The sequence below is a fragment of the Pogona vitticeps genome, chromosome 1 (assembly GCF_051106095.1).
Source record: "Pogona vitticeps strain Pit_001003342236 chromosome 1, PviZW2.1, whole genome shotgun sequence".
Lineage (NCBI taxonomy): Eukaryota > Metazoa > Chordata > Lepidosauria > Squamata > Agamidae > Pogona > Pogona vitticeps.
Window position 1 is genome coordinate 303874684 of NC_135783.1, and position 27430 is coordinate 303902113.

At 42.0% G+C, this 27430-nt stretch overlaps 1 protein-coding gene across 7 annotated transcripts in view; it reads right to left on the bottom strand.

Moving 5' to 3' along the window:
• PAK6 (p21 (RAC1) activated kinase 6) overlaps positions 1 to 27430 on the bottom strand; it is a 70156-nt gene that overhangs the window by 4581 nt on the left and 38145 nt on the right. For all 7 annotated transcript variants that reach the window (XM_020795782.3, XM_078391664.1, XM_020795784.3 and 4 more), the window contains 7 exons: positions 26736 to 26944; positions 20762 to 21388; positions 6641 to 7126; positions 4737 to 4870; positions 3313 to 3439; positions 2205 to 2330; positions 233 to 367 (listed from right to left, as the gene is read on the bottom strand). In XM_020795782.3, the coding sequence (XP_020651441.1) occupies positions 233 to 367; positions 2205 to 2330; positions 3313 to 3439; positions 4737 to 4870; positions 6641 to 7126; positions 20762 to 21388; positions 26736 to 26939 (1839 nt within the window). In that variant the 5' untranslated portion in view covers positions 26940 to 26944. The remainder of the gene's footprint in view (positions 1 to 232; positions 368 to 2204; positions 2331 to 3312; positions 3440 to 4736; positions 4871 to 6640; positions 7127 to 20761; positions 21389 to 26735; positions 26945 to 27430) is intronic.

A 27430-nucleotide genomic window follows, 5' to 3' on the forward strand; every position in this document is an offset into this window, starting at 1 on the left:
GGGGTGAACATTGCATTTATATTGCTTTGTGTGCTGATCTATTTGTTTCATCATGTGGGCATGCAGTACACCTACAGTTCACTGTGGCCAAGCTAATTTTCCTAGTAGTGCATGCACACACTATGTGAAATCGTCAGAAGTTACCCCCCAGCAAATGTTTTCTGCCTACTGCATTTGTAACATTATTCAGCTGCAACAAAATGTTTGTGGAATTCCTTAAAAATATAATGACCTTATGACAATTCTTTATTTTAGGAGGAGGGCTGTCACGGAGTCTCTTCATTGCTTGGACTGGAGAGTCACTGAAGTAAGGGGGTTCTCCATCCACCATCTCTATCACCATGATTCCCAAAGACCAGATGTCTACCTGCAAGATCAAGATATGTCATTAGCATGGATGCTTCTGTAAAACTACCCTGGTTCCCCGAAAATAAGACCTAACCTGAAAATAAGCTTTAGTATGATTTTTCAGGATGCTTGCAATATAAGCCCTACCCCAAAATAAGCCCCAATTAAGTGAAACTCCACCCACCACCATTGTGCAGCAACCAGAAGAAGATGATATGACTGTATTTGAATAAACGTAGGTCGTTGTATATGAAAAAAAAAACATCCCCCGAATGAGTTTTTTGTAGCAAAAAATTAATATAAGACCCTGTCTTATTTTCAGGGAAATGCGGTAATGGAACTTTGCAACAAAGAAACAGAAGAGGAAAGAAGTAACGGCAAGGCATTATTCATGAAGGTTTAAGAAGGAAGCTGAAAGCCACCCTGTGCACCAGGGAGAGGCCTCTATTTTGCCAGTATCCCCCAGTTACTGATCAGAGAGATGAGAGGATATTTAAGGGCATTTAATGTTTAAATACTACACAGGGAATTCAGCTGTGCTTTGCAGGCATGAAAGTTGTTGCACAGTGGAGCTGATCCCTGAATATTCAATTGAATTGCACAGAACTGAAATGTACTTTGTATGCTTGATGGAAATATCTCCAAAGTGATAAGAATCACATCTGACAGTCTTTTTACTCCGATCCCATCTGCTCTGCCCTTGGCCCCACTCTGTGCTCTTAGAGCCACCCTCTGGTAGAATGCAGGCCCTAAGTCCTTTCTCAATTTGGCATTCAGCCCCTAGGCTCAAAAATGTACTCTTGAAATAAACTATACTGAACTTAGTGGGAGTTATTGTACTTACTGGCTAATAAAGGATTATGCAAGGGACTCTTCTCTCTTTCTAAAGTATCATAATATAACTGTTAGCATGTCTTCACCTTTTTCTCATTCTGTCATTTACCCTCCTTACTCATTCACACAAACACCCATCCAAAACTATACAGTTCTGTAAAACGAAAGTCATATGTTGTTCTTGCAGTGTATTGGAATAAAATTAATGTAAAATTTAATGTATTCTTGAAGGCTTTCACAGCCAGGATCTGATGGTTGTTGTGGGTCTTTTGGGCTCTTTGGCCATGTTCTGAAGGTTGTTCTTCCTAATGCTTCGCCAGTCTCTGTGGCCGGCATCTTCAGAGGACAAGAGTCGGAACTCTGTCTGTGAGTTCTGTAAAATATGTTTGTCTTCATGCTCTATTCCATGATGTTCTTCCAAGTTCCAGATTTATGTGCTTGACTTCATCTGCTGAAGATATTTTTAGACTGTCAAAGCTGTAATTGTAGCTTTTATTCATGCTAATCCTTTACTGGAGCAGAATAGAAAAAGTGCCCCAGAAATTGATGTGAAAATCACACAATCCTGTCTCTTGCATCTTATACATCAAAGAATGGGCAATTTGTGACCCTTCAATACTGCCGTCCATTGTTGTTGAATTACAACCCCATAAGCTGCAGCCCCTGATGTTGGGAAGGTGTGAAGGCAAGAGGAGAAGGGGACGACAGAGGACGAGATGGCTGGACAGTGTCATCGAAACTACCAACATGAATTTGACCAAACTCCGGGAGGCAGTGGAAGACAGGAGGGCCTGGTGTGCTTTGGTCCATGGGGTCACGAAGAGTCGGACACGACTTAATTACTAAACAACAACAAAGCTGCAGATAGCATAGGGATTGCTGAGGGATCATGGGAGCTGTAGTCCAACATCACCTTGAGAACTGCCCTTTGCTCATCCCAGGTTGCTGAACATCTTGAACAGGATTTAAACAGACATGCTTTGCTCTGACTGCCTCTTCTACACTCCAGGTACCATAGTTACCTCAGTTGTGTAGGGTGACCTTGAAATAACCTCTGGAGCCATCCAATAGGGTGTTCCTACTAAAGACTTCCTTTTTGGCACATCTTTACTGATCTGAGCACAGAAGCCAAAGTCAGACAGTTTCACCTATGCAAAAGGCAAAAAGAATTATTATTGGAAGTCCAAAACAAAAGGCAAGATGAGGGAAATGGATGAAAGGGACACACAAAACTGGTTGTAGGAAAACACAGAATTAAAGTTCAAGTTAAACTGAAACTGCTTTATACTGAGGTCTATGGAGCTCAGGAGAGAGAACCTTTGACCAAGAGGCCCAACTAAGCCCATCAATGGTCTCAGTATCGCCCACAGAAGTTCCTGGGCATTCCATTCCTGATGCCCCACTCCCTACAATAAAGAAAACTCTTGCACAGCTTCCAACTGAGAAGGCACATAGAGTACAGGGAAATGCTAGATAACTTGGTGATTTAAGTATGTGGCTGCAGAGCCGGAAATTGGGAATTCTATTCCCCACTGTGCCTGCTTGAAAGCAACTGGCCTTGATGATTGGTTCTGCAGTTCTGTTGTTGTTGTTGTTGTTGTTGTTGTTGTTGTTGTTGTTGTTGTTGTTGTGTTGTTGTTGTGTTGTTGTTGTGTTGTTGTTGTTGTTGTTGTTGTTGTTGTTGTTGTTGTTGTTGTTATTATTATTATTATTATTATTATTATTATTATTATTATTATTATTATTATTATTATTATTATTATTATTATTATTCCCTGAGCCCTTTCACCTTCCTAGTTGAGAAAGACAGCAGAATTCCTGACATTACTACTGATTATAGAAGAAAACAATGGGATACATACACGCGCGCGCACACGCACAAACACACACACACACACACACACACACACACACAGAGAGAGAGAGAGAGAGAGAGAGAGAGAGAGAGAGAGAGAGAGAGAGAGAGAGAGAGAACTGGGAATGCAAGCAAGACAAAAGAAATATCTCAGTCTCATTTATTTAACATGAGTCTCTAAACTGCAGCATACGTACTCAGTGCTGAGCTATGATGGCACGTGGAAATGGAGAAATTATGAGAAGTGGGAAAACAAACGTAGTGAAAGGATTTACCCTTCCATCAAGTGTCAGGAGAATGGAATCACTCTTAATGTCCCTGTGAATGACACCTTGGGAATGCAGGTAGGCCAGTGCCTGCAAGACGGATTCACACACAGTAGCAATTTGCTCTTCGTTCAGCCTGAAATACAGCAGCAAGAAATTGTCAGCTGGAATAATTGTTGTTCTCTTGCCACAAACAATTAAACATGCACTTCTATACAGTATGGCATTTTAGGTTATCTCCTGATCCTGTTCTATTCAGAATAATGGAGTGACACTGGCAGCTGCTACCATAGATGTTTGTAGAAAGGGATTAGATAAATTTGTGGAGGCCACAAGGGTTTATCACTGGCTAGGATAGCTAGATCAAACTGCACTATATAGGAGCATCATACAGAAAACAACCAGGCACAATCTCCTGCCTTGCCCCACCAGCAAGCTGCCAAATTAGCATTTGTTAAAACGTCTGACATTGCTCAACATGGTCTTAGCAAGTCTTGGGAGTGGCTGGCAGAGCTTGGAACTGTGACTCTTGGGGGTTACAAGTCCCAGAACCCCCAGACCAGGGCTACAGGGAATTCTGGTCCAAAATATCAAATTTCTAAACTCTGTGATAAATTACTAGAGAAAATAACTGCCTCTTATGGTCTTTACGCTATTGGTCCTGCTATGCCTACTGAGTACCAGTTGCTATGCTGGACAATGGATTATATCCATGCTGAGCCTGTTTATCTGCCTAAATTTGCAAAGACTTCTACTGGATTAGACCAAATGCCTATCTAATCTACCATCCTGTTTTCCAAAGTGGTTAAACAGATTCCTGTGAGATGTCCACAAATAGACATGAGAACAAGAGGCCTCTCCCAGTCACTTTTGTTGTTAAACAGCTGCCTCAGCTTCTGAAGGCAGGAGAGTCACCAAACCTATAAGCACTGCCTTCCATGAAGCTGTCTCATCTTGTCTACTTTCTGAAGCCATCTAAGTTGTCAGCTGCCATCAGATTTTGTGCCACTAAATCCCATAGTTTAAAACATATGCTATGTAAAGTACTTCCGTTTATCTGTTCAGAACCCCCCACCATTCAGATCCATCATGCACTCCTTATAGTTAAAAAAAAACTGGCCTGAATATACAGTCCTTGACCGATATAAATGAGTTGTGATTCTTAATACAATTATTATGTCCAAGCCCATATGCAACATATAGGTCACAGGCTGTCCATACAAAGGTTCATTGATCAGTTAATGAGTTTGTATAATTATCATCACTAGAGATGGTGAATGTGAATATGAATACCCCCATCTCTAACCATCACCACAACAAACCCTCAAGAGACAGAGACCAGAAGCAGGCCATTGCCTTGGATCAGATGAAAGAGATTCTGGGAGTTACACCTTCCAAAAGTCAGACTTTTGCTATGGCATTCTTCTTCCTACCTGATTTGAGATAGAATATCAGTGAGAGCTCCTCCCTGCAGAAATTCCATCAACACCCAGAGTTCATCGCCCACAAGATAACTTTTATACATCTCCACCACATTGTCATGCTGATAGTCTCTCATTATCACAACCTACATAACACAACACAGGAAGAAAAATCAGACATGTTAAAAAATGACAACAATGCACAGAAATTTCTCGTGCTGATACATCCCTAATTCACAATATCCTTACCCAAATTGTACTGACTAGGACACTGGTTGAACGAGCATATGCCATCCCTCCCTCGCTCCCTCCCTCCCTCCCTCCATCAGCAAGCCTTCAGGGTGATATGAATCAGCCTCAAAAGCTTCAGCCGTTGGGCTATTCAGACAAACAATCAGCTGTATTCGCGAAGGCTTTCACGGCTGGGATCTAATGGTTGTTGTGGGTTTTTCGGGCTCTTTGGCCGTGTTCTGAAGGTTGTCCTTCCTAACGTTTTGCCAGTCTCTGTGACCGGCATCTTCAGAGGACAGCACAACCTTCAGAACACGGCCAAAGAGCCCGAAAAACCCACAACAACCAAACAAGCAGCTCTTTTCTGCAATGCATCTGATGAAGTAGGGTGCAGTTCACAAAAGCTTATGCTATGAGCAGGTGACTTCCAGAAGTCTGGAACTGCCCATGACCACCCCAGACTTTGGAAAGAGCTCTCATGCTGTTGCCCCTCCAAAATATGTTTCTTTTTTTTTCAGAGAGGTTTTGTGTGAGGGGGAAAAAACCTTATGTCCTCTAGTTGCATTTTCTTTCTCCAAAGTTGTCCCATACACTTCTCAGGGAGCAAAAGGGGACTTTTTGAGCACAATGTTTCTTTTAACTGAAGAGGGGGCAGGAGTACTAGGGCACCACATTTGGGGCTCTAGGGGCTGCATTCAGTCCTTGGGACACATTTTGCCCACCCTGGCTTAAGTCAAATAAAATTTCTACAACGCACCCCAGTCTCCACCACCTTCTGGATCATTACCTCTTTTTCTTCTATAGCTGTCTTTGCATTCTGTTCAGAAACATATTGTTAGATCCAGATTAATTTAAGCGCACTTTGATAACACTAAAATCAATCAGACAGGTTAGTTATGATTTCAGTGGGACCAAAGCATGGTCCATGTAATCTTGATCCAACCTGCAGTATTTCTTCCAATTAGAAGCTGCAGAAATTTCTTTTGGGGGGGGGGGGCTACAGCTGCCTGAGGCCCACAGATATCACAGCCACCATCCAGCTGTGCTTGTCATGTCCTTCTCTCCAAACAATGACTGAAACTACACCCAGGGGAAGACACAGGTAGCATTCACAGCAAGTACTGTCACTGCAAAAGACGTAAGCCCTATTGAGGTTTAAAAATTGTGCCAATCCACACTTTTAAACACCAAATTAGGGCTTCCATCTCTGCTAGGCAGTGCTGGGTTGCCTCCTGTTACTGAGATCACAGGGGTCACAGCAGCAGAGTTCTAATCAAAGTAGGGGGAAAAGGGAGTTGCTGGAGCTCCCTCTTCCCCGAACAAAAACTGTGTTGCTGTCCAATCAGTGCTAGGAGGCTAACTGGCTACCTTGGCACTGTCTTTCCCACAATAGTAACTCTTTTCTTGAGGACAGTTCCAGCAACTCTGTTTTTGCCATGCTGAGTGGTTAAGGACTCTGGTGCCCCTAGCCTGGCCCTGTCAAAGCCGGAAAGTCTCCCGGCGCTGGTCAGGTGACTGGAACTGCACATCCTGCTTTAACCCGAGGAACTGCATTAGAGCAGGACATATGCTCCAAGTGGGTTCATGCCTGTTTGTAGATAACCAGCAGTGAAAAGCTTTGCTGCAGTTGATTGCAGACCTGTAGTTTTTGACAATATAACATTAATCTCTTTCTATATAGACACCTCATTAAAAAGGAGTTCTCGCCGCTGCTGCTTTCGTAGGTCCATCATCTTCACGGCCACCTGCCGCCCAGAATGTTTCTCACGAGCAATGCAGACAATACCCGTAGACCCCTCGCCAATCTTAACGTAGTTCTCCAGCATAGTTCTGGGATCACCTTGGTCTACTACCATCCTCAATGCGGCTTTGAACTGCTCATGGGTTACAACTGCTGGATCCTCACTGGCTGGCTGAACTTTACAGTCCAAGGGAAGGTGGAGGTTGCTAGAGCTGGTTTGGGTGTGCCTGTTCCGGGGAGACCCTGCTGGAGATGGCCTTCCTTGAGGCAGGGCTGCCGTATGCTCACTTGTCGGAGACCTCTGAGGGGTGCTGGCTTCTGAAATCCTAGCATAATCAGGTGCTGGCTGGTCAGAGGGAAGCGACTGGGATTTGGCAGCAGGGCTGTGTGGTGAACCCCAGTGTTGTGGTGGCCTGAAGAAAGGGTTAGGCTTGAAAAGAAGAGAAGAAAATGACATTATTAGGCTGTCTACCTGATTAAAGAAAGTCTTACTGAATTTGATCAGTAAACTAATGGATTAAAAAATGCAAATCTGCATGCCCTGGGAGCAAACCTGAGCAAGAACTCTCTCTCCTTGTTGCCCTGGAAACATCCAGAGGGAGGAAGGGAAGTGGATCCTCTTCCACTTCCTATCATGCATTAACCACAGTCACTTGTTGTTCTAAAAAGTCTCAAGGTGGGCAGAGTGGGTGAACCTTGGGGATCCACAGACTCCAAAGACCTCTCCACACTCAATCCACACTGGGAGAGGAGAATATTTTAATCAGCCTTGGCACTGGTTTAAAACAATGTCTCCTCCATTGCAAACATCTAGAGAGGAATAGTTTGGAGGGGGGAGAGAAAGAGCAGCAAACACAGCTCCCTCCCCAGCCGACAGAAACCCAGAAGGCTTTGGGTAGCTCCTCCTGAACTGTAGATTGCTTTCCCCATCTGTACAAATTAGCACAGGACTACAGCAATTGTTTTGAAGGTGGAAAAGCGCTGGTGTTTTGTTTGTTTGTTTGTTTGTTTGTTTGTTTTTAGGGCAGTCAGATGGTGCAGCAGACATATCTTCCAGCAGCTGCCAGCCGTCTTGGAGGATGCCTTTCTGTGTAAATTAAAAGGCTATGTTTCTTTCAAAGGCCTAATTCTAATCTGTAATTCTTATATGTACATATATTCAATTTTTTAAAGTTTTGTGCTTGATTAATCAGGGATATCTCTTCACATTATTTTGAATACAGCTTTGATGCATTAATTTGCGCAAATGGTTCAAAACTGCAGACATCAGTATTAGTTTTAAGTGGAAGGCAGCAAACCAGGCGTTAATATTTTGTGTTTAGCACTCTAACAGAAAATTATATTATGACAAATATTGTACTGACAACATTTGAGCACAGATTCTTTTCCTGGTACTTACATGGTGACCATTGGGAAGCCAAAATCCCTAACTCCCATGATCTCTAAACTGGGATTTTCTTCATCCCTATGCACAGAACTGCTTCAAGAACAAATGCATACAACTGAGTTTTTTTTTTAAAGGCTGACATAGGCTCTTGCATCTTTAATGAGAACATAAAACCACATTAGTTATAAATGTACACTCGATTTAAGAATGTCCCTCTTCCGCTTCCTATCATGCGTTAACCACAATCACTTGTTGTTCTAAAAAGTCTCAAGGGAACATTCATGACTTAGAAGTCTATTATTTTAAGGAGCCAGAAGACAGGACAAATCCCTCCCCCAAACACAAACATACTACAATTTGGGCTAACCCTAATCGTGCACCAGTAATTTAATTACAGTCTAAGTAATGGATTGCTGCAGTGAAAGGGATTAAGGAACATGAACTTGCTCACTTTCCTTTTGTAAAATAAATAAGCTATTCCTAGGCCATTACTGCAGAGAAAAGTTGAGCTTATATTTATATTTATATAGTTACAATGTTTCCTTCTTTTTTTCAATACACTTTCTACTCACTTCATCCTCACAATAACTTTATAAGGTGGGACAGCCTAAAAGAGAGTGTATCTGTTCCAAAATCTCCCAGTGAGATTCAGGACAGAGTAGGGACATGAACCCATCCCCCAGATCTCTAAATGTTCTAAACAACACAGCACACTAAAAATAAATATGAGGCAATATGAAACTGTTGTATTTCTAGATTCAAACCAATAGTGAGTCCCAATTAGATCAGAGTATACCTACTCAATCCATCAGATTTACATAAATATTAACTTCTACTTTAGTTGGAACTAAAAATTGGATTTTGTCCTGTATATTTAAAAAGTCAGAAAACGTGGGATGAAATTGTTTCTCTTTACAGTTTGCAATGCCACATACAGTGGTGCCTTGCTTGACGACGTTAATTCGTTCCAGCGAAATCGCTGTAGAGCGAAAACGTCATCAAACAAAATTTAAAAACCCATTGAAACGCATTGAAAACCGTTCAATGCATTCCAATGGGCTGAATACCTGCTCGTCCAGCGAAGATCCTCCATACGGCGGCCATTTTCAGTGCCTGTAAAGCGAGGAATCTGTCCTAGAAAACAGCGGGGGTCCATTTTCTTCAGGCAGCGGCTATTTTGAAACCCAACAATCAGCTGTTTGCTGATCATCATAAAGCGAAAATCGGTTCCCGAAGCAGGGAACCGATCATCGCACAGCGAAAAAAAACCATTTAAAACATCATTTTGCGATCGTAAAAGTGATCGCAAAAACGGCAACATAAAGCAGATTCGTTGTAGAGCAGGGTAGTCGTCCAGTAGGGCATAACTGTATATCAATTTAGAGTAGCTAAAACATGCAACATGCACCCATCCATAAGTTAACTTTTGTTGTTGTTTAGTCGTTAAGTCATGTCCGACTCATTGTGACCCCATGGACCAGAGCATGCCAGGCCCTCCTGTCTTCCACGCCCTCCTGGAGTTGGGTCAAATTCATGTTGGTAACTTAGATGACACTGTCCAACCATCTCATCCTCTGTCGTCCCCTTCTCCTCTTGCATTCACACTTTCCCAACATCAGGGTCATTTCCAGGAAGTCTTCTCTTCTCATGAGATGGCCAAAGTATTGGAGCCTCAGCTTCAGGATCTGTCCTTCCAGTGAGCACTCAGGGTTGATTTTCTTCAAAGTGGATAGGTTTATTCTCTTTGCAGTCCAGGTGACTCTCAAAGAGTCGCCTCCAGCACCACAATTCAAAAGCATCAGTTCTTTGGCGGTCAGCCTTCTTTATGGTCCAGCTCTCACTTCCATACATCGTTACAGGAAAAACCATAAGTTTGACTATGCAGACCTTTGTTTGCAAGGTGATGTCTCCGCTTTTTAAAATGTTGTCTGGGTTTGTCATCGCTTTCCTCCCAAGAAGCAGGTATCTTTTAATTTCATGGGTGCTGTCACCATCTGCAGTGATCATGGAGCCCAAGAAGGTAAAATATGTCCCTGCCTCTATATCTTTGCCTTCTATTTGCCAGGAGGTGATGGGACCAGTGGCCATGATCTTAGTTTTTTTGATGCTGAGCTTCAGATCATTTTTGCGCTCTCCTCTTTCAACTCATTAAGAGGTTCTTTAATTCCTCCTCACTTTCTGCCATCAGAGTGGTATCATCTGCATATCGGAGGTTGTTTACATTTCTTCCAGCAATCTGAATTCCGGCTTGGGATTCCTCCAGTCCAGACTTTCACATGATGTATTCTGCATATAAGTTAAATAAGCTGGGGGACAATATACAGCCTTGTCGTACTCCTTTCCCGATTTTGAACCAACCAGTTGTTCCATATCCAGTTCTAACTGTTGCTTCCTGTCCCACATATAGGTTTCTCAGGAGATAGATAAGGTGGTGAGGCACTCCCATTTCTTTAAGAACTTGCCATAGTTTGCTGTGGTCCACACAGTCAAAGGCTTTTGCGTAGTCAATGAAGCAGAAGTAGATGTTTTTCTGGAACTCTCTGGCTTTCTCCATAATCCAGCGCAAGTTAGCAATCTGGTCTCGAGTGCCTCTGCCTCTTTGGAATCCAGCTTGTACTTCTGGGAGTTCTCGGTCCACATACTGCTGAAGCCTACCTTGTAGGATTTTGGGCATAACCTTGCTAGCATGTGAACTCAGTGCAATTGTATGGTAGTTGGAGCATTCTTTGGCACTGCCCTTCTTTGGGAGTGGGATGTAGACTGATCTTTTCCAATCCTTTGGCCACTGTTGAGTTTTCCAAACTCGCTGGCATATTGAGTGTAGCATCTTAACAGCATCATTTTTAAAGATTTTAAATAGGTCAACTGGAATGCCATCACCTCCACTAACCTTGTTGTTAGCCATGCTTTCTAAGGCCCACTTGACTTCACTCTCCAGGATGTCTGGCTCAAGGTCAGGAACCACACTATCTGCATTGTCCGGGACATCCAGATTTTTCTGGTATAATTCTTCTGTGTATTCTTGCCACCTCTTTTTGATGTCTTCTGCTTCTGTTAGGTTCCTACCATTTTTGTCCTTTATCACACTGGTTCTTAACCTTGGGTTACTCAGGAGTTTTGGACTGCAACTCCCAGAAGCCTTCACCACAAGCTGTGCTGGCTGGGGTTTCTGGGAGTTGCAGTTCAAAAGCATCCGAGTAACAAAGGTTAAGAACCACTGCTTTATCATGTCCAGCTTTGCACAAAATGTTCCTTTAATATCTCCAATTTTCTCGAACAGATCTCTGGTTTTTCACTTTCTATTATTTTCCTCTATTTCTTTGCATTGTTCATTTAAGAAGGCCCTCTTGTCTCTCCTTGTTATTCTTTGGAAGTCTGCATTCAATTTTCTGTAACTTTCCCTGTCTCCTTTGCATTTTGTTTCCCTTCTCTTCTCTGCTCCGTCACATGGATTCAATCTTACGACTGCTGGTCTTCTGACCCTGCAGCACAGAGGCTTCTGTGGTTTAACCCGCAGCGCTACCACATCCCTATTGTGATTACTATAATAAATAAGCTTCTTCTTCCACTGGCAAACTTACTAGACCAGGTATAAGCATGCAGGGATCTTGAAATTCAAATAAAGCAACAGTCAATCAAGTGAGCCTGACGACTGCCTACAAATGATGTCTGTCTGGTGGGTGGGTGGATGGGGATATGTATTAGTGTATGTGTGTGTAGAACTTGCAATGCTATCCTCCTCCAGCAAGTTTCCCTGCTCAGCCATGGAAACGTATTGGAGGGGAGGGTGGCACTGGTAAAACCACTCTGTCTCAAACAGCCATTTAGGGTTGCTGTAAGTCAGATGTGAGGTATTCTCGAAGGCTTTAACAACCAGTATCTGATGTTGTTGTAGGTTTTTCGGGCTGTTTGGCCGTGTTCTGAAGGTATTTTCTTCCTAACGTTTCGCCAGTCTCTGTGGCTGGCATCTTCAGAGGACAGGAGTTAGAATTCTGTGTTCTGGTGTGGTGTGTGGGATAGTTAAGTGATTGTAGCTGTGGAATCAGCTTTTTACATGGTGAAAAAGAATCTACCCAAATATACAATTCACCATGGAAAAAGAAATAGAGGGCCAGTGCCCTTTCTTATATGTCATGGTCATATGCAAACCTGACTTCCTATTGGGACACAAGGTCTACAGAAAACCCACCCACACAGACCAGTACCCACAAAAACTCCAACCACCACCCACGACAAAAAAGAGGCATAACCAAAACACTGGTAGACTGTACAAATTGGAACTGTGAAGCACAATTTCTCAGAACTCAACCATCTGAATTGGGCCCTACAGGCAAATGGCTATTGCAAAAATGAAATCACAAGAGCCATCAAACTATGAAAACAATACCAAACTGAAGAAGAAAAACAGCCACCCACAAATAAAGTATTTCTGCCATACATCAAAGGGGTCACGGACTGCATGGGGAAACTTTAAAAAAAACACAACCTACAAACAGTATTCAAGCCCACCACAAAAATACAACAAATGTTATGGTCAAAAAAGAACAAAAGGGACCCCCTCACCACTGCAGGAGTATACCGGTTACCTTGCAGTTGTGGCCAGGTATATATTGGGACCACAAAATGCAGCATCCACACCAGAATCAAAGAACATGAGAGATACTGCAGACTAAAACAACCAGAAAAATCAGCAGTAGCTGAACATGCCATGAAACAAGCTGGACATGAAATTCTATTTCAAAACACAGAAGTACTGGACAACACCCACAATCATTTTGTTAGACTTCTACACAGGGAAGCCACTGAAATTCACAAACACCAGCAGAGCTTCAACAAAAAAAAATAAAGTCTAAAACTCAACAAAGCCTGGCTCCCAGCACTGAAAAAAACAGCCTGCAAAAGGTCAATGAACTCTACCCAACCACAAAGAACAGTGATCACTGCACACAAAAGACTAGCTAACACCCATCAATCATAGTGACAGATCATCTCCCCCCCTTATCACAAGAATACACCCATAACAAAAAACACCCTGATCACCATAATCACCCAATCTCCGAAAAAGGACAAAAAAGCTGGTCTCACAGCTACAAATATTCAACTATCGCACACACTGCACCAGAACACAGACAGAGTACTAAGTCCTGTCCTCTGAAGATGCCAGCCACAGAGATTGGAGAAACGTTAGGAAGAAAAACCTTCAGAATATGCCCAAACAGCCTGAAAAACCTACAACAACCATCAGATGTGAGGGCTCGCTCAGATGAGTATTTGTCCCACTGTTTGGTGCATTGCAGGGATGTATTGGTTCACCCTTTTTTCAGTAACCCCATGATAGAGTGGACCAATTTGTTCCCAGAACAGCCCAATCCATACTTTTCTAAGCCACTGTCAGCTGCTTCTATTTTTTTAGTGTAGGTTGGTGCACTGTAGTTTAGTCTATTCCCAGCATGTGCAATCTCTGGGAATGGATTAAAAATCATCCTTGCAGCTGTTAAAGTTGCCAAAACTCCTTCTGGTTTGTTTTTCTGCCATTGTGAAGTGGCTTAATAAGTGAGATGCTTCAGGATATCAGCAAATTGAACACTTTCCCTGCTCCTCTGCAGTGGGGCAGGGAAAGTGAAATTATTAATTTATTCGTCTCTGCTAGACAAGAGGTCCCCAACCTTTTTGGAACCACGGACCAGTTGGAGGGGCAGACTCCATGGGGGGGCAGGGGCACTTCTGCACTCGCAGGCAGGCATCTTGCGCTCGCGGGTGGGCATGCCGCGCTCGCGGGTGTGTGCGTGGGGCGGAGATCCGTCTCTGCAGCCCAGTCTTGAGAATCCCATGGACCTACACCGGGCCGCAGACAGGGGGTTGGGGACCCCTGTGCTAGACCACTGTTGATGTGCTGATTTTTTTAAAAAATCTTCACCTTTGTGTGATGTGCCAATTGGTATGTGACTGTGGGCAGTTTCTCAATCTATTCTACACACAAGGCAAAGAAAAAAATCAATCTAAATTATTTAGTACCTTAGCAATGGGCTAGCACAGCTGAAAATAATGATTTTACTTCCCCTGCCCCTCCACAGATAAGCACAGGAAGTGGGCAACTTACTGCGGAAGGAAGCAGAGACTCGCATTGAGTTTGAAATATCATTTAGATACAAGGATTACACCAAATGGCACATAATTCCTCTTCCCAACCTCATGTAACCTTATTTAGACCACACCAGTGCACACCAAAAGGGCCACTGTAGATGTACTCTGACATAATGGCATATGACACACATAACAAGTAAAAAGAAAAGTTTTTGCATGGCAACCTGAAGAGCAGCTGCCCACCAGCTGGTATTACTGAGTAATACCAGAGTTCCCCAACCAGTACCTGCAATTGTGAATTCCCATCATATCCAAACAGTGCAGGCAGTGACCATCCTGTCAGGGAAGTGATAGGAGCTGTAATTTAACACAACTGGAGGGGACTGGTCAAGGAAGATCACAACAAACGAATAGGGAATCGATATTTCTGTCTATGGTGCATGCAGGCATAAGACTGATGGATCAAAAAAGTGCTATTTTCAGAATTCAACTATGGATGCAGTGAAAGATTTGCGCAAGAGAAAATATAATTATTTAATTGGAATGTTGGCTATAATACCAGTGGCTGTCTTGGGACAGATGCCTAAAAGTTTCAATAAACGTAAGTACTGTAATGCTAGGGTCAGTGGTACAGTCGCTTCTAGTAGCTAAGAATCAGTACTGTAGTTTTTTTTAAAGAAGGAACCAGAATTTTTCTTAAAGAACTTAGAACTCTCCCAGTTCACATCAGAACAGATCTAATACAGGTTCATCATAAGAACTGGAATGGCTGCATGTCTTTTAAAAACAGTTTACAGTATAAACTCTTTCCTAACAGTTTACTACAGTATGGATTAAAATGCCTGAAGGCGTGTTGGTGGCATAAAATGGATGCTGGTTTTGTTGCTGGCCATAATTATTATTACTTACTCTCTTACTCACTTACTCACTTACTCACTTACTCTCTCATGCTTTTTCCAACTAACCCAGGATAGTGTACATAGAGTTGGCATTACCCTTTTTTATTATCACAGCCACCTTGTGAGGTAGATTTAAGTGAGATATGTAAGCTTCATTGGTGTGAAGGGGAAAGAGATTCAGTTCCTTCCCTCAATCTTAAATTCAACTAAATCATCATCACACCACATGGGTGTTTCCTATGTAGTACATGCATTATCATCACTTTAGACCTCCGTCCATCCTCTCCCCCTGGCAACTCTCAACTCAGACTAGTCTGTCAACAGTAGAGGAGTCACAGAAGAGATAAGTTTAAATAACTTTGCAAGTAATCTTGCTATGACATCATTGCCACAGGGAAGCCAGCTGTTTTTAGTAGGAAAGAATTGAAGGAATGCATTGGATGATCTCATGTTAAAGCAAATGATGGAGCTGGCTTAATGTCCCATTAAATAAGAGGGAATGAGAGCCTTTAAAAACAATTTGACTAAAACAGAAGGAAAACAATTATCTATTGCCCGAAGCGCTTAAAAGTATTCCAGAAAAAAAGTTCATAAAATTGTTCTTAAATGAATCCAATGAACAGTTGGATTTATTAGTAAAGTTAGGCAAGCTATCTAGGAAAATCAATGAATGAGCTGATTCAGGAACTACAGCTTTTTATCATATCTTTCTTGACATTAGCATCACTTAGACCCTGTAGCAGTTGGAGTAAATACCCAGGTCAAATTATATATTATAAATACCATATCAATGGAAGAAGCAGTATATTAGATGCTGAAAGACACCTAATAATCACCGCATAAGCTTTCAATACCTTCTATGCAAAACTAAAGTTAGAAAAATAGTTATTTTTTAAAAAAAAATTATTAAAGGAAAATAACAAATAACAAAACTAAATTAAACAACAAATTCAGTTCTAACTATACACAATACAAAGTAACCTTCCCCACCTGTGCCACCTTCATCCTCAGTACTATGTAACTAATAATATCATTTTACAACTTTTTACCCCATTCCTCTACAAAAATATATTGATTCTTCTGCTGGCCTATAACCTTTTCCCTCCAAAAATACATATAATATAAAGAAAACAGTTCTATAGTTCTATACCTTGCAAAACTAGCTTGCTTTGTTTTGCACTTGGTAACTGAGAGGTAAAAACAAGCTTTGTTTGCAAGTATGATTACCCAAACGCAAAGGCCTGCTGAAAGCAAGTCTCTGGAATACTAATGGGATTCGGTTTCTAATACGTACAGTGCTATCAAGAGTCCAGAAAGCAATCCTAGTTAACTGAGGTTGGAAGGGATTGCCTCAGTGGTTAGACAATTAAAAGCGTGTCGCTAGTGGGGCCATGGATACGCTATAATTCCTCTTTCTAAGTTCACAGTTATTGGCTGAAACCCAGTAGTATATGTCACAACTAGAATAGGCCCACTGGATCAGTAGGGATATAGTGAACCAGTACATGTGTAAGGTTTTTTTTAATTAATGAGGCTACTTTAGTTGCAACTTACTACTGGATTTAAGCCATCATGTCCCTATTAAACAACTGGAATTTAGTGTACATATAAGAAGGTGTGGTTTTGAAAAGCTGATAAAGGAAAGGGAAAGTTTTCTGTTCTCCTATCACTTGGCTATGCACAGTACATTATCTTGAATAAACATATTTTTTACCTTATTGACCTCTTTGCACACATGTGGGGTACTGTAAATTTATTTTGCTTAAGACATTATGAATAGAACATACATGTACAAAGAGTCACAAGTAGCTGCCTGTTCGAACTAACTTCTGCATCTTCCGCCTGCTCCACCCTCCTGTTCTAGTTCAAACATGTTCCAGGCAGAATGGTATTTTCAATCCTCTAGCTTTTGTTTTACAAACCTGTGTCATGTAACCTAAAGGATCTTTTTTAAAGTCCTCATAAAACATTTCTGCTCACACAGGACTGTTTGTGTGAATATGACACTATATTCAACACGTTTTCTATATGCCAAGCTTTCTTTTCAAAACTAGCGAACACATACATGGTTAGACTGAATATGGATGTTCCGTACAGTTACTGTACTTGTTCCCTGGCCTATTTATTCATAGCTCTGCAATTTTCTCTTCCAAAACTGCTTCCCTTTCCTTTTTCTTCTTCAAGGTATTGTTGTTTGTAGAGAAACAAAGGCCAAATCATCAAGTAATGTAAACACTCATAACTTTGCTTAGCTTGGAAATGTTCTCTCTGATTTCCCCCTCCCCCACACACACACACAATCTCCAGAATCCCCAGCCAGAACGGCCAGGATTCAGGGACCTGTAGTCTAAAAAATGAAACTTCCCCAAGTTCTGTCTTCTCAAGACAAGTTGATTTCTGATTCCTATTGTTCTGATTTTGTTTCTACTTTCATGCTGAATATACAAGGAGGATCATATCACAAATTATAACAAATGGTTATTTTTTTTCTCTCCTATAAGCAGAGCTGTCCTGGCCATTAGCCAGGGAAGGTGGCCACCACAGCTGGCAATGTTGTGCTGGAGGTGGCTATGGAACTGCCTCTGCCTCTCCACCACTGCCATCCCACCTGCAGAGTGCAGCTGATTTCATGGGTTATGTATAGGCATAACGATAGGCTCCATGGGTCCTTGAGAGATTTTGGGAGAGAGAAGCAAACAAAATGTGCCTGGCACATGAGGTGGCAGTGAATGTGCTGCCATTGCCACTGCCACCACTCCCCTCCCCTTCCTCCTCCCCGTGAGTGTGGCATCGTGGCACTGAGTGTGGCAGCAGGGTCGGGTGGCACTTTTATTCTCACCCAGTCAGTGGAAGGGCATGCTTACAATTTTATCCTTTCAGCAATGCAAATGTTTCTGTGTTGCAGATTTGGGACTCAGACGTACCAGGCTGTGCTATCTCCCCACTGACCAGTTACAAAAAAAAGGCAGGCTAATTGGGGCAACCTTGTGTTAGAATACACAGTCTTTCCTCTTTAGAAAACTCTGTTTTGAATGGTGTGTTAATGGTATCGTCTACTTTAGCTACCAGCAGATTCTGTGGTTCTTTGCAGATTTTCAGGTGGCAGGAGAGGACACCATTGATAACACTGGGATTTAGGTCAGATTGACATGGGATACAGCCTGTGTTGCTCACTGCTCATAATGTATTCTTCACAGTTCCAACAAAATGTTGCCCCATGCTTTTATGAATGAATTCCAATAAGCTCAGGCTCAATCCACTAAATAGGTTTTCCTGTCTCAGTCAGCCCAGAACAAACCTGGTTAGTCATTTAGCAACCCACTAATACTGCAAGAATGCTGTAGGACCACTTAGGAGTAATCTTGCTTTGTGCTTTTATTTATTTAGCTTAGATACCACCCAGTAGTGCAATGTACACTCTTTGCGCACTCAAAACAACCAATACATATAAACTACAAGTAATATAATAATGTGTGTAGGCATCCTTCACTCTTGAGAGATTATGGTAACGTGCTCTGAATGGAGGAACAGTGTCTAGTGTGGCTGAGGCCAATTCAAGAGTGACAATCCATTCCACACTAAAGACAAATACAGTCTATCCCCTGTCCAGCTCCCTGACTTTGCTGCTTTCGGGACTGCCTCTTTGCCTCAGCCTGCTGGACAAGGGTCTCTTCAAACTGGGAAAGGCCATGATGCACTGCCTGCCTCCATGCTGAAGGCTCATATGTCAGGGTTTCCCATCTGTTGAGGTCCATTCTAAAGGCCTTCAGATCCCCCTTGCAGATATCCTTGTATCGCAGCTGTGGTCTCCTTCTGGGGCAATTTCCCTGTACTAATTCTCCATACAGGAGTTCTTTTGGTATCCGACCAATATAATAATACAGTAATTAAAAGCATAAACCAACAAGCTTTGATAATGACTCTCTGAAAGCAGAAGAATCAGATTGAGACATGGAAGGGTAGGAGAACTGTTTCAAACCTATTAGAAGATACTGATATGAATATTCTCACTAGAGGTTATGGCTTTATATGCCCTGCAGGTTAACTAAGTATTGCCGTCAGTGAGTGCGAAGTCACAAGCTTCATTTGGTGTATATATTAGTGACACCATTTTCTTCTAACTTATCAGTAGCTTGTCCCCTTGGTAGTTAGGCCACTTGTCACACTAGTATCAACTAAAAGCTTCTCTGCATGTGTGGTTATACTCCATGTGAACATATAGACATTAGATTTCAGTAACTAGAGTTTGTAGTTAATAGGAAGGCCCTTTTTTCTGAATGTGAGTAAGTTTCAGATGCATGCTGGACAAGGGATTTACCTTCATTTAGTACTGGATGGGATTTACTTTGTTAAGGATGCAGGATGTTCTCTCAAGCCTCAGTGCCAAGTAACCTGTGACCCCACCATCACATTTACATGAAAAAGCATTTAATGGGGTAAAGAGAACACACCTTCAAAATTCACAGCTGAGGGTTTATTGAAGCCACTATCCCACTCCAATAGTCCTTTAATGGTCTCCAGAAAGTGGAGGTAAAAAGGGTGGGTTAAAATTGGGTTTTACTGAGGGAGGGTGAGTTTTCCCTCAGGAAGGGAATTGTCACTCTTTTCATCCTCCCTTCATGCAGTGGCTCCCCATCAGCCATTCTCCCTAAGGTGGTGGTGATGGCACACACCTGAGGCAAGAAGGCGGGGTGGGTGGGTTGGGATACAAGTGAGGAAAGGGGGACATGCAGAACAGAACCAGGGTGAAGGAGTGGAAGTCAAGGTTTACATTTCTGTCTCTTCCAAAATTCATGGCGACTCCCCAGAAAACACTTTGTGATCCCCTTGGGGGTCACAACCCACAGGTTGAGAACAATGTTCCCTGAAGCTCCACCCACCCCTGTACAAACAGAGCAAGGCTGCTGTGCCACAGGGGAGAAACTTAGAGGGAACCTATGTTCTAGTATATACATGCGGTAGGAGACACCCAGAAGGCAGAAGGCCAGGGAACCACATGAGAGCCTAGCTGGATCAGTACACTATTACCTGTGTCTTCTTAATGAACAGCAACCTTAGGAGGCTGGGAGTTTGTATGAGAGAATAACGGGGCGGGCGGGCATTGAGTTGCTTTAACCTTTTCACACCTATTATTTTCCCAAATCAAAACCCTTCCCCGATTACACTTTTGTCCCCACGAGAAAAGGTGAAATACTTATACAATCTGAAGAGAGAAAGAAAATAGGTACTGCAAAACCCTCTTGGGGTTCCAGCCCCATCTGAGCCTTTAAATCACCCTGTCTTTGCATTTCTGCAGAATCATGAGGGTTAGAAGCATCTACTGTATTTTGAATTTAAAAAACTGATATAGACAAGGCAAATGATGTTGACAATGATTACTATGATGGTAGACATGGATTATTTGCTTGCTTGTTTCCTTTGGCTCTCTTGGCACTTTTCTTATAGGAAACAAAAGGAAATATAGACATAGCAAAGGATATTACCATGATATACACATGATTTGTGTTCATGTTCTAACACCAAGGCCTGTACAGGCAAACAGTTCCTTCATATTCATAATGCAAGTTTAATCTCCCGATATTAGTCTTAATCTGTCAGAAGCCGCTTTCATATTTACCTTTGGAACTGTTACTGAATTTGGAAGCAAACTGTAAAGCTGGAAAGGTACCAAGCTATTTAGCTCTCAGGCACATACCTTTATCTGCTGGTTATTTCCGGTCTTGTTTGAGGTGCCGGATACAGGGAACATACTTCTCAACAGTCTTCGCTTCAAGCTGTTTTCCCTTGACTTGGATCCAGGGCTGCCTTCTCCTGGTGGTCTTGAATTAGTGAAGGCCCCTTGGCAAGGTTGCAGGTAGCGCTCTTCTGAGCTCCTTCTTCCAGCGTTTTCTTTGTCTACTGCAGGAATTGGGATGTATTGCTGGTGCTGAAAACCTGAAGAGAGTGGGATGAAGCGGCTGTTTCCACCCTGGAATTCCGATGGGCCAAGGGACTGAGCTTTCATCACAAGACCATTGGAATGAACTTGGCTGTCCAACATGGGTTTATAATCTGGCCACAAGGTTTGCCTTCGAGATGATTTGTTTCCACCATTGCAGTTGAGGTAGTTTGCATATTGGTCTGCCCAGTCTGGTTCAGTGCTTTGTAGGTACATGTCAGTGGGTCCATCTTCACCCAGAAGTCCCAGTGACTGGGCTCTTCTCCGGTTAGTGGGGCTCTTCCCCCTCAGGGTATTGGAACTGATGAGGGAAAGCTTCTGGATATCATTGAGTATCCCAGAGATATAGCCTTCTACTTCAAATGTGCTTGCTCTCACAACAGTCTAAAGGATTAAAAAAAAAATTTAAAAAGCCAAGTTAGAGTTTAAGAGTCCTTCGTTCAAACCTTTGTTAAGAGGGGAGTTCTCTGGGTAGACCAGGAGATATGAGATTGCCACTCCCCTTAGCCCAGGTAGCAGGTCACTGGCTATACTGGCTGAGAATTATTTACAGTCCAAAATGTAGAGGGTGCCAGACTGAAGAAGGATAAGTTAAGCATTGCAAATTACATTTAAAGTAAAATGTCACATATATGCACAATAGTGAAATACTGAGTATTTATTCCTGCATCTCACTGTGATTACAGATTTAAGAGAAGAACGACATTTTACTTTACATGTAATTTGCAATGTTTAACTTATCCTCCCTCGACCTGGCACCCTCCACATGTGTTCTGCTACAACTTCCACAATTTGCAGCCAGCACTGCCAGTGGCCTGCTGACTGAGCTGATGGGAATTGTAGTTTCAAATACCTGGAGGGCACCAGGTTGGGGAAATCTGTCTTAGTTGAACTGCAAAAGATTCGATATTGTCTGAAAACAGTTATTCTTAAGTGTGGTAAAATCTGCTTACATGTTCATATGGCTATTTGATGTAGTCCACCATCTTCTTCAAGCTGATTGGTACTCCTTACTTGACTGATATAATGAACTGCTGATGTGGAAATAATCTGAAATACTAATTCTGTAAAAATGATAGCTTTATGATATAATGTGAGCTCATCAGAAAGAGCAGGGAACTGGCGCCATTCTGGGGTAGATCATATTTGGGACATGGGAAAATAATGTACATTCTGTTTTAAGCCCTGTGGCTCAGTGGCTAAACTGCAGCCAAGTCTCTGCTCACAACCTGAGTTTGATCCCGACAGGTTCAGGTAGCTGGCTCAAGGTTGACTCAACCTTCCAAGGTTGGAAAAATAAGTACCCAGCTCCCGGGGGGGGGGGGGCAAAATGTTCCCAGCACAATTTATGTCATAAACTGCCCAAAGGGTGCTCAAGCTCTGTGAGGTGGTATATAAGTCAAAACAATAACAATGTAATAGAAAATTAGAAACGGAAGAATCCATTAAGTAACATTATCTATTTATCCACATGGAGGCACAGTACAATACCCGTGACTTCCCCCAGCTCCATTCCCAATCAGAATGGAAAAAGATTTTCCCCTGGCAAGGGAGAATGCTGGCAACTCCATACCTTCCCGAAAGACATGCTAAATTAGCTACATCAGCAGACACTTTAAGGATGCAACTCACTGAAACTAATTTTTGATAAGCTGCTGCCAGGGTAGTGTCACACATGCATGTTAACATGGCAGGAAGCCTTTGCTCGGTCATTTGATGAGTAGCATTACAGATCCTACTGAAATTTAAACTCTGTAAAACATTGTTCAATACTGCAAACTTTGAGTGAACATTCCACTTGGATCACTGGAATGTAATTTTTGCCAGTGTACCCCAAAATGCTTCTAGGTGTGTACTGGAAATTGGTACAAGCACATAGGATCCATTTATTTGGCTAGCCTAGCTAGCTAGCTAGGCTCAGTGAGCTGAAATACTAGATCAGAAATTCAATTCCCTACTGTGTGTTGTGGAAGAAAAAGCAGGCTGTGTGGGTCTTGGGCACGTTACATGGTTCCAGAGCACCCCTAGAAGAAGGGAATGGTAAACCACTTCTGAGTATTCTATACCTAGAAAACCAGGAAAGAGTCATCATAAGTTGGAATTGACTTGATAGCACCTAAATTATAATTATACTGTACATGAGTTCATAATGTGGCACTGAACCCATTAAACCGCATTTAAAGTGGGTAATGTATCACTGTCTAATATTTAAATGGACGTTGTGACAAAAGCAAAATGGCAACACTCTTTCTTGCAAATTTTTTATGTCTATCAGACTCCTTCTGTAACAACAAAAATGGTCAAGGTATGTAGTTTTGATCATTGTCAAAATCAAAGTGTGCAACCCACAGCCTTCTGGCTAAATATGACCCTGTGCCCCCTCATCACCATCATTCCCAAATCTGGTGGCACAACAACAACGAGGATGAGGATGAGCCATCAAGTCAGTTCTTACTTACGACAACTCTTTTCTAAATACAGAATACACAGAAGTAGTTTACCATTCCCTTCACACCGTATTTCAAAATACTTTTGTGGGTGTGATTCACTGTTAAGATATGAGACAGAAAGTAAGATTTCGTGACACAATAGCAGCACCAAAGCTGAATTTCTGCCCCATGTTTGAACAGTGAATCACACCCACAAAATCCACCCGGAAGTGTGATTATCCTTTACAACAAACTTGGTGCTCCCCACACACCTTGGTTTAACCAGGAAATGCATGCTTTTGCTGCTGTTATATCATGAAATATTGGTGGTCAAATTTGGCAACACAGCTTCTCACGGGGGAGAGGTTATGTACCTGAACCTGCTGAAGTTGCTACTCTTGGTAGCAACTTTAATACACACAATAATCATCTAGCAAAAAGGAAAGAGGGGAATCCCCTCAAGTTTGCACACTCTGAAGCTACTTCCGTAGCCTCAGAAAGACATCAAACACTGTCATCCTGCATATATATTAGATTGATCTCGGGATCTTGTTAATCAGGTCCTACATTTATGGTACAAGGGTACACTAGACCAGTGGTTCTTAACCTTTGTTACTCAGATGCTTTTGAACTGCAACTCCCAGAAACCCCAGTCAGCACAGCTGGTGGTGAAGGCTTCTGGGGGTTGCAGTCCAAAACTCCTGAGTAACCCAAGGTTAAGAACCAGTGCACTAGACAAAAGGCCTATGGATATACACACTGACCTGGCCTGCAGATATATGGCCTATGGACTGGATTACTGACATGTGGAATGGTCTGCCTATAAATCTTTGGTTTGTTTCATACACAGCACAACTGATTGTTTCCTTTTGGCAAAAAGGGCTGAGAATTTGTTCCAGCCTGGACTTTGCATGATGGAATGAGCAAATAAAGACAGATACATGATTGCTGTAGCAACAAGGCTCTGGATGAGCTGGAAGATAATGGAATAGCATACTGTTCCATAGACAGGCTACAAGGTCGAATGCCAGGCTTAGAGTGTACACTGATAAGACGTTATGGTCACATCATGTGCTATAAGACAAAAGGATGATTTACTTTCTGGGAATAAAGAAAAGTGCTGTAATGCACTTTTACTCTCAGCTTGCTATCTACTAACACAAAACTGAATTTTAGGGGTAAAAAGAAGCCATCCAGAATGCTGGAAAATTAGGGGTATCAGTGAAGTAAGAAACAATTGTTGCTTGAGACTCAGAGTCACGTTAATTCAAACTCACATTCACTCACATGCAGATGTTTCTCAGGTCACTTTTCCTCACACAATTTTTATTCTTGCAGATTTTAGCTGCTCTAAGGCCTTAACTTGGCTTAATATTGGGAGAAGCACCAGTTTTTACAATCTTCAGGAACCTGTTCCTTGTAATAGGCAGCTATACAGTATGTTTTTCTTTCTCAATCTTTAGGTCAAACAGCTGGAACATAGTGAGCTTCAACTAGGGAGCTGGTGGAAAATCAGGGGCAAATATAGTGCTTCATAGAAGGCTAACTGGCTGATTTTTCATAATTGTAATTTCATCTGATATTTTAATACTGATTGCTCTATGCTTTTCATTTAATCATTGTATTGTTAGAAATTCATTGATTTTCTTTTGATTTCTTTTATATTGTGTCTTCATTCCATGAATCTTATTCCATTTATCTACTGTGATTTAAACAAATCTTTCCATTAATTATATCTGCAAGTGGCCTAGTATCATTTCTAGTTATGCCCCCCTACCCACTGAGGTAATAGGAACCCCATTTTCAGATATGATCTGCCTGGGTGGTGTAAGTGATAACCCTGGAACAATTAAAGGGAAAAATTTGATCAGGCCTTTCTGTCTCTTAACCTTGAGGATCACTGCTTGCTCTCTTCAGTTTCCATAGGAACCGTGGGCATGTCTGTATGTACCAGCATTTTGTGTTGTATGCAGGTGCTGACCTTAATTGGGAACTACATCCATGTATTAACCACAAATTGCTGTTTATTTTCTTTTTATGAAATTCCTAATTTTTCTCACTTTATTATGCTGGTTCTGGCAAGCCCATAGGTGAGACAAAGCCTTTGGGCAAGTAAAAGCATATTCTGTCAGTCCAAAGCTTCTAAACCAAGGTTTTATTAATGATGTATGTTGAATCATAATGATTTACCTTGAATCATTAATAAAATTTCAGCCTGGAAGCCAAGATTGACTGAAAAAGCTTTTAGTTGTTCATAGGCTCTCTCTCAATCGTGCAGATAGTCCAGTAGGAAAAATAAAGATTTGCACAAAAAGAAAATAATTTACTATCAGGTCTGTCTCACCTACATGCTTCCTGTTTGCCTCCTGTTATAGGTCAACAATAGTCACTAAAACTGGCCAGATTTTTGGAGTTTTTGCTTTTTCCCCTCGATGCCAGTACTGCATACCAGTGTTGATACAATGCAGAGTTGATGGAGTCAAAGCAGAACACAAAGAATTATTTTCTGGCATTTTTTAACAGTGCTGCAAGCCAGTGATGTGTTTTTGTTCTGCTGGGCTCCAATCTGCTCCAGTTCATAATATGCTCACATAAACTCTAGCACTGCATTGCTGTGTACAGATCCACACACACACTTTGTGGATATGTGTCATTTAATGACATTTTCTTATGGACATTTTTTCTGCTGCTTACTCCATGTGGCATGGAGGGGTAAAACAAGAAGAGCAGCAGAAAATGCTCTTATACAGAAAGAAACCAGAAAGAAAAAGAAAGTACAGTATAGGAGCGTCAGTTGTGGTGTCAAGCTCCCAAGCTAGAGAACACCATTTCCATGATTTCGATCACCCCTCTGTTTCCTGTTCAGTAGCAGTGTTACTGGAGGAAGAAGCCATCTGGAAGCACCCAAATGGCTTCCTCGGACTGCAGCAACATAATACTTGTACTCCCTGTTCTTTTTTCCAGCTGTAATGTAAAAGGGAAAAATTCTGCACCACAAAATGCCACCATTTCCTGAGAACTGTTTCTTGATTTCCCTTTTTTCTCTTGTAAATCTACTCCTGGAGATCATGGAGAAGAATCAATAAGGAAAGTAAATTACATCTTTTTCATCTAATGAAATGGACTCTAGTCTACAAAATGCTGACGCCATAATCCATTTATTAGCTTTTAAGAATGCCTCATTTCCACCTTCCCCATATTCACAATGAACAGAATGTTGTCAGACTAGAAGGTAAATAGGAAGGTTTGCTTCCTTCAAGTGCCAGTTGACTAGGGAGAATTTAGGGATATCTCCTTCTTACCTTCATAGGCTGGAGTTGCACCCTGGTAATCCTTGAAGGGTCTACAACAGGTTTGGGCCGTTTCAGAGTGTCCAAAATATTTTGCCATTGTGGAGGCAGGCCAATAAATTTCCCCTCCTTTGGGTCAAATGAAGTGTGTACTCGATGCTCAAAGTTCTGTGGGGCAGAGATCTCAGGGCGTTTCTTCTTCTTCTTACGGAACATTGTGCCTGGATGAGAAAGATCAAAGGCACTGGATCTGAAAAAGCTGTGATCCAGCTGTAGATGCAAGTTATTAGTCAGTCGTGGCCACTCTTTGCCTCAGTTTGACCATACCCAGAGCAAACATGATCTATCAACTATGCTGGCTGGAGAGTTCTGGCACTTGTAGTCCAGAAGGGCAACTTTCCTAAATTTTGCCCATGCCCACTAAAAAGAAAGATACCACAATTCACTGGGAAGCATATGCTTTGCAGTTCAGGTGGAGAGGTACATTCAGATGTGTATTGATACCCTCATAGGTTATAAACAAGGAAGACTATCATAAGTGGCTGTCCTTTGCTGGATCAAATCAATGGTTTTCATAATGGAGATTTTCAGGAGTAGACGGATAGTGCACAATGTAACTAAATTTATACTCACTTCCTGCTGGTTTACACTATCTTTCTCAGTTCACTGGACACACAATTCACTTTAACCTGAATTTCCCTAAGCCA